The sequence below is a fragment of the Syngnathus scovelli genome, chromosome 18 (genome assembly GCF_024217435.2).
Source record: "Syngnathus scovelli strain Florida chromosome 18, RoL_Ssco_1.2, whole genome shotgun sequence".
Classification (NCBI taxonomy): domain Eukaryota; kingdom Metazoa; phylum Chordata; class Actinopteri; order Syngnathiformes; family Syngnathidae; genus Syngnathus; species Syngnathus scovelli.
Genome location: NC_090864.1, coordinates 6,600,277 through 6,614,863, shown reverse-complemented (window position 1 = coordinate 6,614,863; position 14,587 = coordinate 6,600,277). Strand labels below are relative to the sequence as shown.

The following is a 14,587-nucleotide window of genomic DNA, read 5'->3' as shown; positions in this document are numbered from 1 at the left end:
CTTCACTTTGGTCATTTTTTAAAAATTAAATATTTCTTAAAGCTTTAAATAAAGCACCTTAAATCTCTTTTGGTGCTCAACACTGTCAAAAATGGTATATTTGGTTAGTGAATGATTCTAACATTCACTGCCAGCTTTGTTAAAATGAACATTTGACGTCTACAGTCGTCAATAGCGGCGAGTGAGCCAAATGGATCCAATGAAAACATCAGCGTGTCGGTAATAAATAGAAGAGCAAGTGGCAAATGACATTTTATTAGACCATCCCCGAACAGGAATAAGATCAACACAATCTTTTCAGGGCACCTGCCTCAGTGAGCTGCACAAGCATACAAGGCACAAATTATATGACATCAATTTCGTGATTCTTCTTGACAAAAAAAAAAAAAAAGTTTTTTTGTGCAGTGCCATTTACACCTGAATGTTATATTGGGCTGTCCAACAAACAGTGCACATAAATGCAACACAAACTTAGATAGAAATGTCTTAATTCTTCTTGGCTCAAACAACAAGAGGCTTGCCATTTACACCCGGTGCCCTACAAATATTTTTTTAAACATCCTCCTAGATTCATCGAGGGGAACCTGCAGAAGGAGGAGAGACGTCATGTGACTCATAACACACATGCCAAGGACGGGAACTTACAGTTCAACAAGTCACTTGATTCTCATACTGAGGAGGAAGGAGGCAAATGGAAGAGATTGAAAATGGCAGCAAAAAAACATTGGGCACGTGAGGAGGGGAAACCAAACGAACCTTTATCCCAGGGCAAGGACGGCAGTTCTTTATAGTTGTCGTCGTTGCTGTCGTCGTCACGTCGAGGTCTTGGAGGTGTCATCGGCGCCCTCGGCATGCTCAACTCTGTCAATCAAACACCGATTGGCGAGATGGCTCCATGTTGATTCTTTGCTAGCATGAAGCCAAACCAAAGCGGGTTTGGAACGCTGCCCGCTCACCAAGTTTGCCGCCATGTTTTCAAAGCTCAAGTTACTGACCTTGTCGCTGCAGAGCGGACGTAGGCCATCTTCTGGGAATGGCTCCGCTGCCGACATTCCTCTTGCTGGGCTCGGACATGCCGTGCTGGCCTCTCTCTGCAAATGACCACTGACTTTGATCATCACGTTTGCGTTCAGCTACACTCAAATCATACAGCGACAGGTGACGGACCCTGGTAAGTTCTGAACTGCAGCTCGCGGCCGCCGGTCTCTCCGGGTCTGTTGTCATAACCCTGAGCGGTTGACTGCATGGGGTCTTTGTAGTGACTCCATTTGTTCCAGAACCTGACAGGCTGCTTCTGGGGGTCCAAGTGAGACTTGCCGGGAGGAGGATAATTTCTGGGCGGTGCTCGCGATGGCTCGCAGCCTCTTTTGCAGCCATCGTCCTCCTCGGAGGTGGCAGCTTCATCCCGATACACCTTGGCGGTGTGGACTTTGCTGCGAGTGCCACCCTTGGGCAGACTTGCCCCGCAGCAGTTGCACTTGAGCCTCTTGTTGGTCTTGTTGGGAAGCCACACGTGCGCCGCGGGAACTTCCTCTGACGCCCGCTCGGCCTCCGCTACCTTTGTCATTCTCCTTCCCGAGTAGGCTCGCTGGGGGTAGAGATCCACGTCCTCGAGGTCTGTGGAAAACATCTCATCCCGAGAGGAGAGCTCGTCCAGGGATGGGCTGAGAACGCTTACGCGCTCGTGGCCGGAGGGGCGGTGGTTCTGGTAGTAGAGGGAGGACGAGGACGAAAAGCGTGATGCTGCTCCCGTACTGAGAACGCCCTGTAAGGGCAGCTGGAGGATCTTGTAATCGGTCTCGACATCGCTCAAAACTTTGTCGAAACTCTCTTCACCGTCGGGCTTCTCGGACGAGGGAGACAGAGAAGGAGACGGGTCAGCATCGGATTTGGGAGGGCTGCAAACGGATGCAACAAACTCTGACTGGATATTTTCCGCGTCGGACTTATTGTGAGCGAGGAAAGGCTCAGACGTGGTTGAATTCTCGGGATGTGGACTGTCCTCATGAAAGGAAGAGCTATCAAGAGGGGAGGCCACTTCCAGCCCCCCGGGCCAGTACGCCTGAGGGGAGGAGGCATCCAAGCTCATGTGGCTGGTTTCTCCGCCGTACACAGCTGTGGTGGAGTCACTGAACGCCACCGCTTGAGACTCTGAACAGGCCGGCATCACCTGGGTCAGAAGGTGAGCGACGCACTGCTCTTCACCTTTCTTCTCCTCCAGCGGAAGGGACGTCCCGGAGGAGTGCGACGCCATCCCCGAGTCCAGCTCCATCTTCTCCAGGAACTCCACCAGCTTGTTAATGGAGCCGCAGGGTTCGGTCTGGACCTCGGAATTTGCCGTCTGCCGCTGGCCGTGAGCCTGCTGATGCGGCGGCCGTGAGCCGTCGTCATTCCAGGTGGGCGGGTAAAAGCGAGGCTCAAACATGCGGCGGTAATCCATTGGATGCAACGGGGGGTGAGGAACAACGAGGCCCGGGTACGGCATGTACTGAGGACTCATGTAGGGCCGGCCAAAATGAAAACCTGGATTTTAATACAGAACATGACCTTCATTAGAGATACACAGGGTGTCCATCAAGTCACTTTACAATCCTAACCACCAAATTTATTACAAATGGAAATGACAAATACAAAATGAGACGCCCCATTAGCTGCTCAAAAATGCAGATCTATATTATTCACCTGCAAACGCTTCACGGTAGACCAGAAATCCACCACGCCACGCTATCTGTACATTTACTTCTGCAATTTCATACCTGCTTGGAGACCATAGTGGCTGTAAGGGTTCTGCATTGGCCACTGCTGATACAGGTAATAAGGTTGGGATGGAGGTTGCACGTAGAAAAAAGGTCTGGAGTGTTGAATTGTCTGCTGCTCGTTACCACAGGATTGTGATTGCCTGCCTTCATCTGCAAAGAAATCACATTTCTTAACTCAAAACTCCGCCGATCCCGTGACGCCACGGTCTTAATTGCTTTCAAATGTGCAATGGTGCAAATGGAAAAGTGCCAAGCCAGGAGAAAAGTCATTTTTCAGCTCATGTGCTAAAGAGACAAAATAATAAAACCACCTTTGCATTAACTCGCGTGTCAATTACCTTCCATGTCTGCAGTATTTTCTTTAACACTCGGTCGGGTCTTCCTAAATAAAAGCACGACGGCCAGCAAACAAATTCCAACCACAAGCTCTCTTTTTGTGTCCGAATCGTTTGACAACTCGCTAATACGTTGTCGTCAATTGAGTTAAGGCGAAGGCTTGTACGAGTAGGCCAATTATTAATTGCCCAATAACAAGCGGGAAGAAGGAGAAAAAAAAATGTTTGGGGTGTGAATAAACAAATAAATGAATAGATGGAAACGTTTTTAGTTCCACAAATGGGACAGTTAAAAAGTTTAAGGTGAGTTCAGGGGGGAATACTAATGTGATTTTTATATTTTTTTTCTAATTAGATAATTTCACATGCATGCAGCTAGCTTGGACACGCGAATAAATTGATAAAATAGTAAAGAAATAAATGAAATTGATAAATTGGTCTTTAGTGTGATTGAGAAGTTTAAGAAAAGTTTAAAGGAAAAAGATGAAATGATTTGAGTTTTATACGCATGCGCAGTGTGCTTGTTCTCCTTCGGCCTCTACCGCTCTGTGCTTTCGGGCGCTTAGAAATGCGCTGGCAGGTTGTGAGATCGGCTCCACCAAACTCGGTTGGTTACCATCGAAACTCACCTTTTGGACTACGTTTGACACCCCCCGCTGGCAAGAAGCCGTTTCGTCACTCGTTATCGCCCGGAGTCATCATCAAACTAGTGTGAGAAAAGCGTTTTATTTCGTGTTTCGGCGGTCCGGCAGGAAGAGGCAAGCTAGCTAGCTGTTAGCCTAGCCCTGCCGTTGCAATGGCCGCCATCTCTGTCTGGAGTGGCTTCCCTTGTCTTTTTACACACACATTGGAATAAATTGACTCCATTCTGGAAATGTTTGACTTTGATTCACGAGCAGGCGTGGTGATTGATGGTGCGAACACGGCGAGCTAAAACTGCTAACTAGTTGGCGGTGGCGTTGCTAATGTTACTTGAGCCGCGTATGGAACATTACATGGAGGCGGACTGATTTAGAAGTGTGCTCGAGTGGTCTACCCGCGTCTCGGGGATGATTTGTTGGCTCGCCTGCATGAAGAATGTGTTAAGTAACAGGTTAACGTGTTCGTGGAGACAGTGGGGTGGCCAAGACGAGCGAACCCAGCTTAGGCATCGTAAGGTTACATTCAAAACGTGATGGCTTGAAAATTACTCGTCACGAAACCCAATTTTGATGTTTGTCACCATTCACGGCTTGAAATAAAATTGCCTGGTGGAAAGTGGCAGCTTGGTGGACGAGTGGTGAGCACGTTTATATCTCGGTTAAAAGCAAGTAATATTACTGCTGTACTGAGGAGCTGCCTCCACTACAAGTTGTTCTTTACTAACCAGACCTGGCCAAGGTGCAGAAGGAGCAGCACACATGAAATAGAAAGTGTGACATTCATTTAAATTCTATTTAATTTATTATATCGTCTCTGGATGTTTTTTTTCCCCAAGTATATTATTCGGTTATTTTTTGGGGGGCGGGGGCAATAGTCACAGCTTTTAGTTTATAGTAAACGTGATCATAAGAATCTCTTTGTTAGCTTTCAAGTTGCCGGTGACTTTGGATTCGTTCCTGAGTCAAATTGTAAAGGAAATGTTTTCAAGTAACGTTCTCAGCAGTTGAACAAGACAAGCACTGTTGAGATGAAAACAACAACAATCCTCAGGGGTGATTGTTGTCGGCTTTTCCGCCGCACGTGTGACTCATCCCAGCTGCGCTTGTTGTCTCTCGTCTCCCGCAGGCCGCCGCTGATGTAGTCGCGTTGTGACGTCGGTCCCGCTACCTCCGGCCTCCCTCCTGCCCCGAGTGCCTCTTCACTGCCGTTTCACCTCTAACCTCCAGCCCCTGCGCATCATCAAGGCTGAGGATTCCTTTGTCCGGCGCCAACGAGCATCTCAGCTTGCCTTTCGCCTCCTCACCAAGGAGCGGCAGAGCGACTCCGCTCAGAGCGGAGAAGCTTTTGGATTCCCCCTACCTTCCTCGTCCCCAAATCTCCCCCTGGGATCAGTGTTTTTTTTATCTGGTGGACCGGAGCCCGGCTCGGCCGGCCGCACACACTCTTCAAAACTGGGGCGCGATTCGTGTGATGCGACCATGTCGGGTCTGGGCGAGCGCCGGCCGGTCAATGCGGACTATGCCGTCTCCCTGCTGGAGCAGCTCAAGTTCTTCTACGAGCAGAAACTGCTGACGGACGTGGTGCTGCTTGTGGACGACACTGAGTTCCCGTGCCACAAGATGGTGCTGGCCGCGTGCAGCTCCTACTTCAGGTCAGTTTGTGAAGCGGACTGAACGCAAATGCTATAGGACCAAACAGATACTAATGATGGCCAAGTCGGGAGAAGATTCTTCTGATTGTTGACGTGTGCGTGCGCAGGGCGATGTTCATGGGCAGTCTGAGCGAGAGCAAGCAGACGCACGTCCACCTGAGGAACGTGGACGCCACCACGCTGCAGATCATCATCACGTACGCGTACACGGGCCACCTGGCCATCAGCGACAGCACCGTGGAGCCGCTCTACGAGACCGCCTGCTTCCTACAGGTCAGCTGCCCGCTGCCTTGTATCAAATCTGTCGTAAATTTTGCATCTTTGACGTAGTTTTTTTTAAATTAGAGAAATCTTACCAGTCAAGACGATAAAAGAAACAAAAATGCTTTTCTTTGAGAGTAAAGGCCTGCCCACAAGCGCTCCGCTTCAGTCCCTCGCTAATCTTGGTCCTCCTCCACCCAGGTGGAGGACGCCCTGCTGCAGTGTCGCGACTACCTGGTAAAGAAGATCAACCCCGAGAACTGCGTGCGTATGCTGAGCATCGGCGACTTGTTCAGCTGCACTGAGTTGAAGCAGTGCGCCAAGCGCATGGTGGAGCACAAGTTCCCCACCGTGTACCGGCAGGACGCCTTCCTGCAGCTGTCGCATGAGCTGCTGCTGGACGTGCTGAGCAGCGACAACCTCAACGTGGAGAAGGAGGAGACGGTACGCGAGGCGGCCATGCTGTGGTTGGAGTACAACATGGAGGCGCGCTCGCAGCACCTGTCGTCGGTGCTCAGCCAAATCCGCATCGACGCGCTCTCCGAGGTGACCCAGCGGGCCTGGTTCCAGGGCCTGCCGCCCAATGACAAGTCTGTGGTAGTGCAGGGCCTCTATAAGTCCATGCCCAAGTTCTTCAAGCCGCGCCTGGGCATGACCAAGGAGGAGATGCTCATCTTCATGGAGGCGCTGTCAGAGACGCCGGGCGTGAGCGTGATGATGTCGTCGGTGCCCGCCGCCATGGTGTGCTACAGCCCGCAGGCCGAGAAGGTCTACAAGCTGCGCAACCCGCCGCGCAACCTGCAGAAGGTGGGCACGCTAGTCACGCCTGACAACGACGTCTTCATCGCCGGCGGCGAGGTGGTGTTGGAGAATGCCTTCAACCGCGGCGGTGGCCTGCAGGTGGACAGCTTCTTCTGGCTGGACGCCCAGCAGAACGCCTGGGTGCCCAAGACGCCCATGCTGTGCGCCCGCCTCAAGCCCTCGCTGGTCTACTGCGACGGCTACATCTACGCCGTGGGCGGCGACAATGTGAGCGGCGAGCTCAACCGGCGCACAGTGGAGCGCTACGACCGCGAGAAGGACGAGTGGAGCATGGTGAGCCCGCTGCCGCTGGCCTGGAGCTGGAGCACCTGCGTGGCAGCGCATGACTGCATCTACGTGCTCACCCTCGACCTCATGTACTGCTACCTGCCGCGCGCCGACGCCTGGGTGGAGATGGCCGTGCGTAAGACCAGCCGCTGCTACGCCTCGGCCGCCGCCTTCGGGGACCTCATCTTCTACCTGGGTGGCCTGCACGTGGTGGGCGGCTCGGGCAGTGGCGCCCGCCTACCGCCGGGCGCCCATGACGGCTCCTCGCTGGCCGTGGAGATCTACGACGTCAATAAGAACGAGTGGCGCCAGGCCGCCAACATCCCGGCCAAGCGCTACTCGGACCCGTGCGTGCGCGCCGTGGTGCTGCTGGGCGGCCTTTGTGTCTTCATGCGCGAGACCCACATGCACGAGCGGCCCAGGTACGCCATTTACCAGTACGACGTAGAGCTAGACCGCTGGTACCTGCGGCAGCCCGTGTCAGAGCGCGTCCTCTGGGAGCTGGGTGACAACTTCTATTGCGCCGTAGGCAAGCTTTACCCGTCCTGCCTGGAGGAGTCCCCATGGAAGCCGCCCACCTACCTCTTCTCCTCCGACGGCAGCGAGGATTTCGACGTAGACGGTGAGCTGGTATCGCTCCCCCTCGTATAGCTGCGTTGGGTGATGGGGGGGAGCGCGCACAGAACCCTCAAAAGGACGCGGGGACGGCAACTCGGGAACGTCTGCTACAAAAGTAAAGGATGTCGTGCTCTGGCAAACTGTTCCTTCTTGATCTCATAACGCAGCACGCCAGGGGGCATGGTTTGCGCGTGTGCCTCACCGTCCCGAGGTTCGGGGGTTGGAATGTTTTGCTTTGCTGCGTGGACTTTGCATGTTCTCCTGTTCGCGTGAGTTTTTTTTCCACAGGTACTCCGGCTTCCTCGCACATTCCGAAAACATGCATCTCGGCTTCAAATTGCCCAAAGTCTGAATGGGAGTCCCGTTGCTTCGGTGTTTGCCCTTGCCCCTTTCTACCCCCTCCTCTCTCTCTCTCTCTCTCTCTCTCTCTCTCTCTCTCTCTCTCTCTCTCTCTCTCTCTCTCTCTCTCTCTCTCTCTCTCTCTCTCTCTCTCTCTCTCTCTCTCTCTCTCTCTCTCTCTCTCTCTCTCTCTATCCCTCTCCCCCCCCCCCCCTCTCCCCCTCTCCCTCCACTCGTGATAGGACACAGCACATCACAATCTCTTTAAAGATAACTCTGGATCAATCGCTCAAGTGACCAGCCGGCATCTGTCTGGGTTCCTGCCTGGAACGACAGTGTGGGGTGGCAGGGAGGCTGTGGAGGTGTTTTTTTTTTTTTCTTTTCTTCCCCCAGGTTGAGGGCAGCAAGGGCGACTGCAGGTCCAGTTGCTTGCCTGCTGTGCCATCAGCTCGCCTTCCTTCCACACAACCATCGCCTCATGCGATGCTGAGCGTCATTAATGGTACCACACACACCCACCTCCACTATCAGCATTTCTCATTTCCAAGCTGCTGAAGTATATATTATATATAATATGGTAAAATATCTATTTTTCATATGTTTAAAGCACGTGTTATAGTGTGTGGGGGGGGAATAACCAGTTCTATTTTGTATTAGATGTTTTTTTTATTTAATATCAGACATTACTGTAGTGCGACTGTGGCTAGAAATCGGTCCTCTCGTTGTTCCCGGAGGTGGCACCGTGAAGCCGTCTTGCGGGCCTGGGCGCTTGTTGCTATGGGAACCGGCCCTGGCAACCACTAGCGGTAGTCTGGCGGGGTGGGACCTTCAACTCATGAGCACAGGTGCTTCATGGCAGACGTTTTGAGCATGTTTGGCTGCATCATATTCCGTTGGCACTGTTTTTTCAATGAACGTTAATTTATTAAAAAAAGCATACCAAAAAAAAAAAAGTTACTCATTCATTCATGTCCGTCAACGACAAAAGGCCTCTCTTGTTCAGTGCAGCAATATAGTTTTTATTTTACAAGCATCTGTCAGGAAAATAGTCTGTCAATCAGAATAGAAATTATTCTTTTAAATTATAAAATGGAATCTGTAATCAGAGGAATAAGAACAACTTTTCTTACAATGAAATAAGAACACTCAAAGGGGGAGAAAAGATTTCTGAAGGACATGCTAATATATATACCAGTAAAATTTGTCACAAAGCAGAAAGTCAAATTATTTGTTTTCTCAAGCAAGTAATTACAGTTGTTTGCAAACATCGATTTGACCAGTGTCCAGACAAAACATGACGATAGAGATTTGATTTCTGAACCGCTTACACAACAAATAAATAAGAGCAATACAAGTTGAAAATAGCCAGACATAACGAGCAGGTGAAGGTTGTCAGTTTTCATTCAGGAGGTTGAATTACATAAAGATTCTTGTCATAACAATGTGTGTTCTCGTAACAGCATTTTTTTAATTTTTTTTTTTTTTTAAGCACCTTGTCGAACAATTAGTCTCAAACTGTCGTCACCTCCTGACGTAAAATAAATTTAATGAAATATATTTTGTTGTTGAATATCCAAATATTACATGTTACTGATGTGTCCATATAAGCTTATTGAAAGCCCAACTATTTTATAAAAAAATAAAATTAAAATATAGATGTATTCACATCATTAAAAACTGAATTTGATCAACTGTTTGCAACTTGTAAGTCAACAGGCACGGTTTGTTCATCTAAATTTAAAAACTATTTCCCCATTTTGGCTTGATTAAGCAACACAATCTTGCCACCAGACAAGTGAACAAGGCTACCGAGCTTATCAAAACACGCTGCTCCCAAGAAACCTGAACCGTTGCCATGGTAACCAGGCTGGAACCTGTCTTGCAACCAAGACAACCACACAGTTGCCAAAGCCGTTGTAACCTGCAGTCACCAACACTGCCATCTTATTGCCATGGCAACCAGGCTGTCGCTAACTGCATTGTGTAAAGCGTTGATTACGAGGCAACCCGTGTTGTGACCAACTTGTGCAAGTCGAGACTTGCGAGCTGCGGCCTTGCCGACGCCAAAACAACCATTTAGCGAGGATACGACACGAGCGCTGTTAAGGATGAACGATGCTGTTACCAAGGCAACCACAATGTTATGACAGGAGCTGGGCTGTAGTGGCGGTAAACACGGATGGCGTCGAAGCTACAGCATCTGCCGTGCGTCACAGTACTCCAGCGATCCAAAACGGCAGTGGTGCGGACGGCGTGTTCACATCGGTGCCTGTCGGGAGGTCAAATAAGACAGACACGGGCGGCTCAGGATTGGGCCTGGTCAGCGGGAGCATCCGGGTGGGCCGCGGCGGCGGGCTGGGCCAAGGTGGAGAACCAGGACGACATGGCCGACTTGGCGCTGGTTAGAGCTCCGCCTACTGACTGACCTAAGGGCACAAGATGGAGGTCATCAGCCAATCTGAGTGAGTCAAATCTTTTTTCTTTTGAATTCATACAGTTCACTAGCAATTTACCTGCAGCTAAGAAATGCATTCATATTACTCCCATTTTATTTTTTATTAAATAGCACTCCAAAATAATAATAAAATCATTAAATGTAGCTTTTTTTTTTTTTTTTTTTTTGGAAGACACAGAGTGTAGTGTTCTTTGGAATTTCGTCATGTAAATGTTTCTCACCGACGGCCTTCCCGGTCTGGACCACGCTCCTGCTGGTGGTCATCATGGCGTTCCCGATCTTCTTGCCACGCTCGCTGTTGTGCACCGAGCTGCGCGCGCACACAAAGTAGTTGAGATCATGCCACTCAAGTTTGGAAATGGTTTCACATTCATAGCGAATGTGTAACTTTTGACAAAATAGTGGATGTAAAATAGCTCACACTAAAAAAAAAACATTTGGCTTGAGCGACTTTGCCGCTATTGACTTGCGAGTGGGCGGGACTTACTGTGTCAGACGCAGTTTGACGTCGGTGACACTGTATTGTCCCTGGAAAGGATGTCTGCATGGCAGCAAAGCATTGTTTTACATAAATCACTGGCGCCAAAGCAATACTTTTATATCAGAATGAATGACACAGGAGGTGACGTTACCCCGGCGTTACGGCGGCCATGGCGGCGTGCTTGTTGCTGTGCCACAGGCGGTAGTTGTGCGTGACCTTCCAGCTGGCAATGAAGGGGGCGCCGTAATCTGCCAGCAATCTCTCGTTATCTGCCAGAAAAGACGTGCAACCCATAATGCCATTTCTGGTCCATCATTCATGCGGATGCCAAATGTTATGACTCCTCCCACCTTCCTGCAGGCAGGAGGCCAGCAGGGCGTGGAGGTAGAGCGCAAACTGTGCCCGGATCCACTCGTCGCCGCCCTCCCAGCCCGTCCCGTCCAGGAAAACATCATCTCGGTTCTCCATCACGTGCTTCAGCAGGTAGTCGGCAAAGCGCAGGTCGGCCGTGGTCAGGCCCAGAACTTTGCGCAGGTCGCCGTCATGGATGTGGACGGCAGCCTACGGGAAGCTGTTTAAGCCATTTGACCCCGTGACACAAACATTCCTATCCTCGCTCACCTCCTCCACCTCCACCACGGCGTCGCTCAGGTGCCTCTGCTGCCGGAAGAGGATGTTGGTCGCCCCGGCGACGAAACCGCGCACCGCCACGTCCGACAGAAGGTGGTGCTGCTGCAGCGCCATGTACGGGAGACACAGGTAGCCCTGCGGTCGGACGCTTCATTAGGAACACCGCAACAGGAAGAAGAATTTTACTTCCGAGCTTACTTTGGTGAAGATGGCAAGCGGCATGCCGTACTGGTCCTCCTCCAGACCGGATAGTAGTCCCTGCGCGACGCCGCCCTGCCCCCCAAGCGGCTGCATTGTGATGGGCGCGGCCGGTGCCCCACCCTCCGTCCCCTCGTCCAACACGCCGGGGTCCAACGTCTCCCAGTCACTCTCCGACGACTCGGGGGAGGAGCGGGAAGGCGGTTTGAGACGGGGCTTGACGTCACCGTCGCCCCGCAGCTCCGAAGCGGACACGGACTCGAACTCCTCGGCCCCCGAGATGCCCGTCGCTGGGTCGCAGTCGTCCGACACGCTGCTCTTAGGCCGGTAGTGCGACGAGTCCACCAGGCCGTGCTCCATCATGCCTGTGCACGCGCGAGTGAGCACAACGATGAATATTGTAGCTGACGAGGCGGTTTGAGGATAACGCACCTGGGAACAACGACAGGACAGCCATCAGCGTTCCCACGAGTCGGCTGACAGGCGACACGTAGAAGAGGACCTACGGAGGCGACCAGTCGTCAGTCACAGACAAGCAACACAAACAAGTAGTGTGCATGTGTGAGTGACACCTTTTTCTCCAGCAGGATGAGCTTGAAGAGGATGAGAACCTGTGGAGATGGAAGAAGATTACTTTGGACATTTTGTTAGTTGGCTGTCACTTAAGGTGCCCCAAAATGTTCCATTTCTCATTTCATGTTCCTTAGGTGTCCTAAAACCTGAGTCCAAATTGTCCTAATACTTTCGTCGACATTTTGCACGCTCCCCTTCATCTACCTTGTGTCTGAAGTGCAGGATGAGATCTCGCGGTGACAAACCTGCAGAGACACAAAAAAAATTATCAGCGAGGACACACAAAAGAGCAAAGGAGGACATATGCGTCTGAGGAGGCCGTACCGAGGAAGACCTGTGAGCCGTCCAAGGCGGAGCCCCTCAACGAGCCGTTCATGTGCTCGTAAAGCTCCTGCGAGAAAAACCAACGCAGGTGAGTGGCACCCACATGTCGGGAGCGGGAGATGCTTTCTCACCTTCAGGATGGAAATTTGAGAGAAGTCTTTCTCCTCAAAGTAAGCGTGAGTGATGAGCTGGAGTTTGGCTTGGAGAAGACCGAACAGAGGCTGCAAAAACAACAACTTAGATGTAGACAAAGGTTTTTGGGACAATCCATGGTGGACTCTGCTCCTGGAGCACTATTTCAAAGTCTCAAAATTTTCTGTCCTAATTTGACCATTTTCACCAACATGCACTATAGCATTAGCGAGATAGCGTAACGCTAGCGGCGCAGCTCACCACCCGGCTCAGCACGCAGACGCTCTTCTGCACCGTCTCACGGGTTACATCAGCCTGTCGGACCTTCAGCGCCTGAGGATGGGAACGACATCAAAAATACACATGGCGCACTGTCACTGAAATGATGAGTGTCATCTCGTCGCCGTGGCAACCGGGCCTAAAAATGACTGACCTTGGCCTCTATTTGCCGGTAGCAAGACACGCCATAGACGCACTTGGTGTCATCGGCGAGGGGGGGCAGGTGGAAGTAGACCGTGTCTGTAGGACCCCAAAAAAAAAACATCTTACGTGCGAGGGACTTTTTTTTGCTTTTGAGTAAGACGGAAGTGAGAACTAAACGAGTGGTAGTGCCTCGTGCAAAGAAGGTGCACTCGTACCTTCCTGGTAGTTGTGTGCTCCGTCGGGCAGCGCCAGGAACGGGAGGTACTTCCACTCCTCGGGCAGCATGTTGCTATCGTGTCCCTCGTGCGGCATCAGCGGTGGGTACGAAAACTCCACCTGATGTCGGACACAACAAAAAAGAAAACTCAGCCATTCCATGGATTCTCTAAATTAATTAGTTGCGCTTTCATCGCTCAGTTCGCACATTCAATCTCTTCCAAGTGATAAATGGAAGTGCCACTCTATTACAACAGTAATAGAGTAGTAATATGAGTTGTGTGAAGTCATGCAAATGTCTAACTGTATACTCGTATGGCCGAAGACAAAGAAGCCTGTTAGCAGAGTCATATGCTTCCAATCCATTGTGTGCTCTCTTTTGTTATGCCAAAGAGAAAATGGCAACGTGACAGTCAGACAGGTGTTAATTTGCAGAACAGGTTTGCAACCTCAATCAAAGCACAACCAGCAGGTTTGGCTTCCCACCAGCAAAAATGATGACAGCGGACCGGCAAGATTGACTGGCAACAAAACCAAAATATTTACCCTGCTTGGAAATCAAATCATAAGCCAGGCTCGAAACCCTAACCCTGGTTTCATCCAGGCTTAAAACCCGACTTTTAATTTTTGGACTTGTTGAACCCTAATTTAAAACTCTTAAAACTACAACCCAGACCCTAATCCTAGTGTCATGAAATCTTTAAAACCCTGACCATGACTTGAAGCTCTACTTTGATCCACAAACCAGTCTAAAAACCCTACTTTGGGACTATTTTGTGCAACAATAGCAACAGCTGGTTATAGGTGCATGGCGCTGATGCATCAGTATCTTCATCATCATCATCATCCCTGCCTGCTTTCATGTGGTCGTCAATGTTGCAGTTAGCATGTTGTGGTATGCAAAAGCAGAATGACAGACCTGGCAACCCTTCTTGTGATGAAAACCGACCACGACGATGTGGAGTACCGGCCCCCGTGGCTCGTCCACGTCCTGTGGCTCCATCCGCTCCATTCGGGGCTCCCTCTCGTGGGGCGTAAACAGCAGCAAAGGCGCCTCGGTTTAATCCAGTCAGCCCGCAGCTAAGTGAAACACTACAACAAACGCAGTACAGTACGACCGACTTTCACTTCCGCTTAGTCAGAGCACGCAGAGAACAAAACACAGTCAGAGATTTCCTTGACAGGCATTTCCGGCTTCGCCCACTTGACCTCACGGCAGGCATTAAAATGATCACAGGGCACTATTACAATTATTTTATGTGTATCTCGATAGCGTTTTATTTCTTAATTGATTGATTTTGTGTTGAGTAGTCAAATAGTCGTCGCAAACGACGGACTGGGGACCGCCACAGTGTCTGTCGTTGGTGAATTGGTCTTGACTTGGACTCTGTACTCTTTGAAATTGAACAATTACGTCATGTTTTCGGCACAACAAATTGCAGTGTCACGTGGTATACATTG

At 50.6% G+C, this 14,587-nt stretch overlaps 3 protein-coding genes across 5 annotated transcripts; 1 reads left to right on the top strand and 2 right to left on the bottom strand.

Annotated features, from left to right (window-relative positions):
* Positions 1 to 239: 239 nt before the first annotated feature.
* On the bottom strand, positions 240 to 3,420 carry LOC125986122 (bucky ball-like). Of its 2 annotated transcripts, XM_049749551.2 has the most exons (7): positions 3,098 to 3,420; positions 2,757 to 2,909; positions 1,168 to 2,523; positions 996 to 1,091; positions 757 to 861; positions 646 to 672; positions 240 to 584 (listed from the first exon to the last, which is right to left on the bottom strand). In XM_049749551.2, the coding sequence occupies exons 1-6, from the start codon at positions 3,102 to 3,104 to the stop codon at positions 668 to 670; spliced, it is 1,722 nt and encodes a 573-aa protein (XP_049605508.1). In that variant the 5' UTR covers positions 3,105 to 3,420; the 3' UTR covers positions 240 to 584; positions 646 to 667. The 2 variants fall into 2 exon arrangements, with proteins under 2 accessions (XP_049605508.1, XP_049605507.1); XM_049749550.2 differs by lacking the exon at positions 646 to 672 and having other exon boundaries at positions 3,098 to 3,414.
* Positions 3,421 to 3,626: 206 nt separating this feature from the next.
* Positions 3,627 to 9,438, top strand: kbtbd2 (kelch repeat and BTB (POZ) domain containing 2). 2 transcript variants are annotated; one of them, XM_049750020.2, is made up of 5 exons: positions 3,627 to 3,805; positions 4,862 to 5,387; positions 5,495 to 5,660; positions 5,850 to 7,159; positions 7,267 to 9,438. In XM_049750020.2, exons 2-5 carry the CDS (start codon positions 5,215 to 5,217, stop codon positions 7,361 to 7,363), a joined length of 1,746 nt encoding a protein of 581 aa, XP_049605977.1. In that variant the 5' UTR covers positions 3,627 to 3,805; positions 4,862 to 5,214; the 3' UTR covers positions 7,364 to 9,438. The 2 variants fall into 2 exon arrangements, with proteins under 2 accessions (XP_049605977.1, XP_049605976.1); XM_049750019.2 differs by having other exon boundaries at positions 5,850 to 9,438.
* On the bottom strand, positions 8,690 to 14,295 carry avl9 (AVL9 homolog (S. cerevisiase)). Its single transcript, XM_049750021.1, has 16 exons — positions 14,046 to 14,295; positions 13,126 to 13,246; positions 12,921 to 13,006; positions 12,749 to 12,820; positions 12,487 to 12,576; positions 12,356 to 12,422; positions 12,236 to 12,276; positions 12,031 to 12,069; positions 11,891 to 11,960; positions 11,459 to 11,823; positions 11,252 to 11,395; positions 10,981 to 11,191; positions 10,782 to 10,899; positions 10,637 to 10,690; positions 10,371 to 10,459; positions 8,690 to 10,120 (listed from the first exon to the last, which is right to left on the bottom strand). The coding sequence occupies exons 1-16, from the start codon at positions 14,136 to 14,138 to the stop codon at positions 9,999 to 10,001; spliced, it is 1,782 nt and encodes a 593-aa protein (XP_049605978.1). The 5' UTR covers positions 14,139 to 14,295; the 3' UTR covers positions 8,690 to 9,998.
* Between the last annotated feature and the right edge of the window lie 292 nt (positions 14,296 to 14,587).

Bases quoted from the DNA above. Each gene is read 5' to 3' on its own strand.
- kbtbd2 (XM_049750019.2), top strand. From the start codon at position 5,215: ATGTCGGGTCTGGGCGAGCGCCGGCCGGTCAATGCGGACTATGCCGTC. The intron at 5,388-5,494 runs GTCAGTTTGTGA...GTGCGTGCGCAG, and splicing joins GCGTGCAGCTCCTACTTCAG to GGCGATGTTCATGGGCAGTC. The intron at 5,661-5,849 runs GTCAGCTGCCCG...TCCTCCACCCAG, and splicing joins AGACCGCCTGCTTCCTACAG to GTGGAGGACGCCCTGCTGCA.
- LOC125986122 (XM_049749550.2), bottom strand. The intron at 1,092-1,167 runs GTCCGTCACCTG...GGTCATTTGCAG, and splicing joins GCAGTTCAGAACTTACCAGG to AGAGAGGCCAGCACGGCATG. The intron at 862-995 runs GTCAGTAACTTG...TTTGATTGACAG, and splicing joins GTCCGCTCTGCAGCGACAAG to AGTTGAGCATGCCGAGGGCG.
- avl9 (XM_049750021.1), bottom strand. From the start codon at position 14,138: ATGGAGCGGATGGAGCCACAGGACGTGGACGAGCCACGGGGGCCGGTA. The intron at 12,577-12,748 runs GTGAGCTGCGCC...TTGTTTTTGCAG, and splicing joins TCTGCGTGCTGAGCCGGGTG to CCTCTGTTCGGTCTTCTCCA. The intron at 11,961-12,030 runs GTGTCACTCACA...TCGCCTCCGTAG, and splicing joins TCATCCTGCTGGAGAAAAAG to GTCCTCTTCTACGTGTCGCC.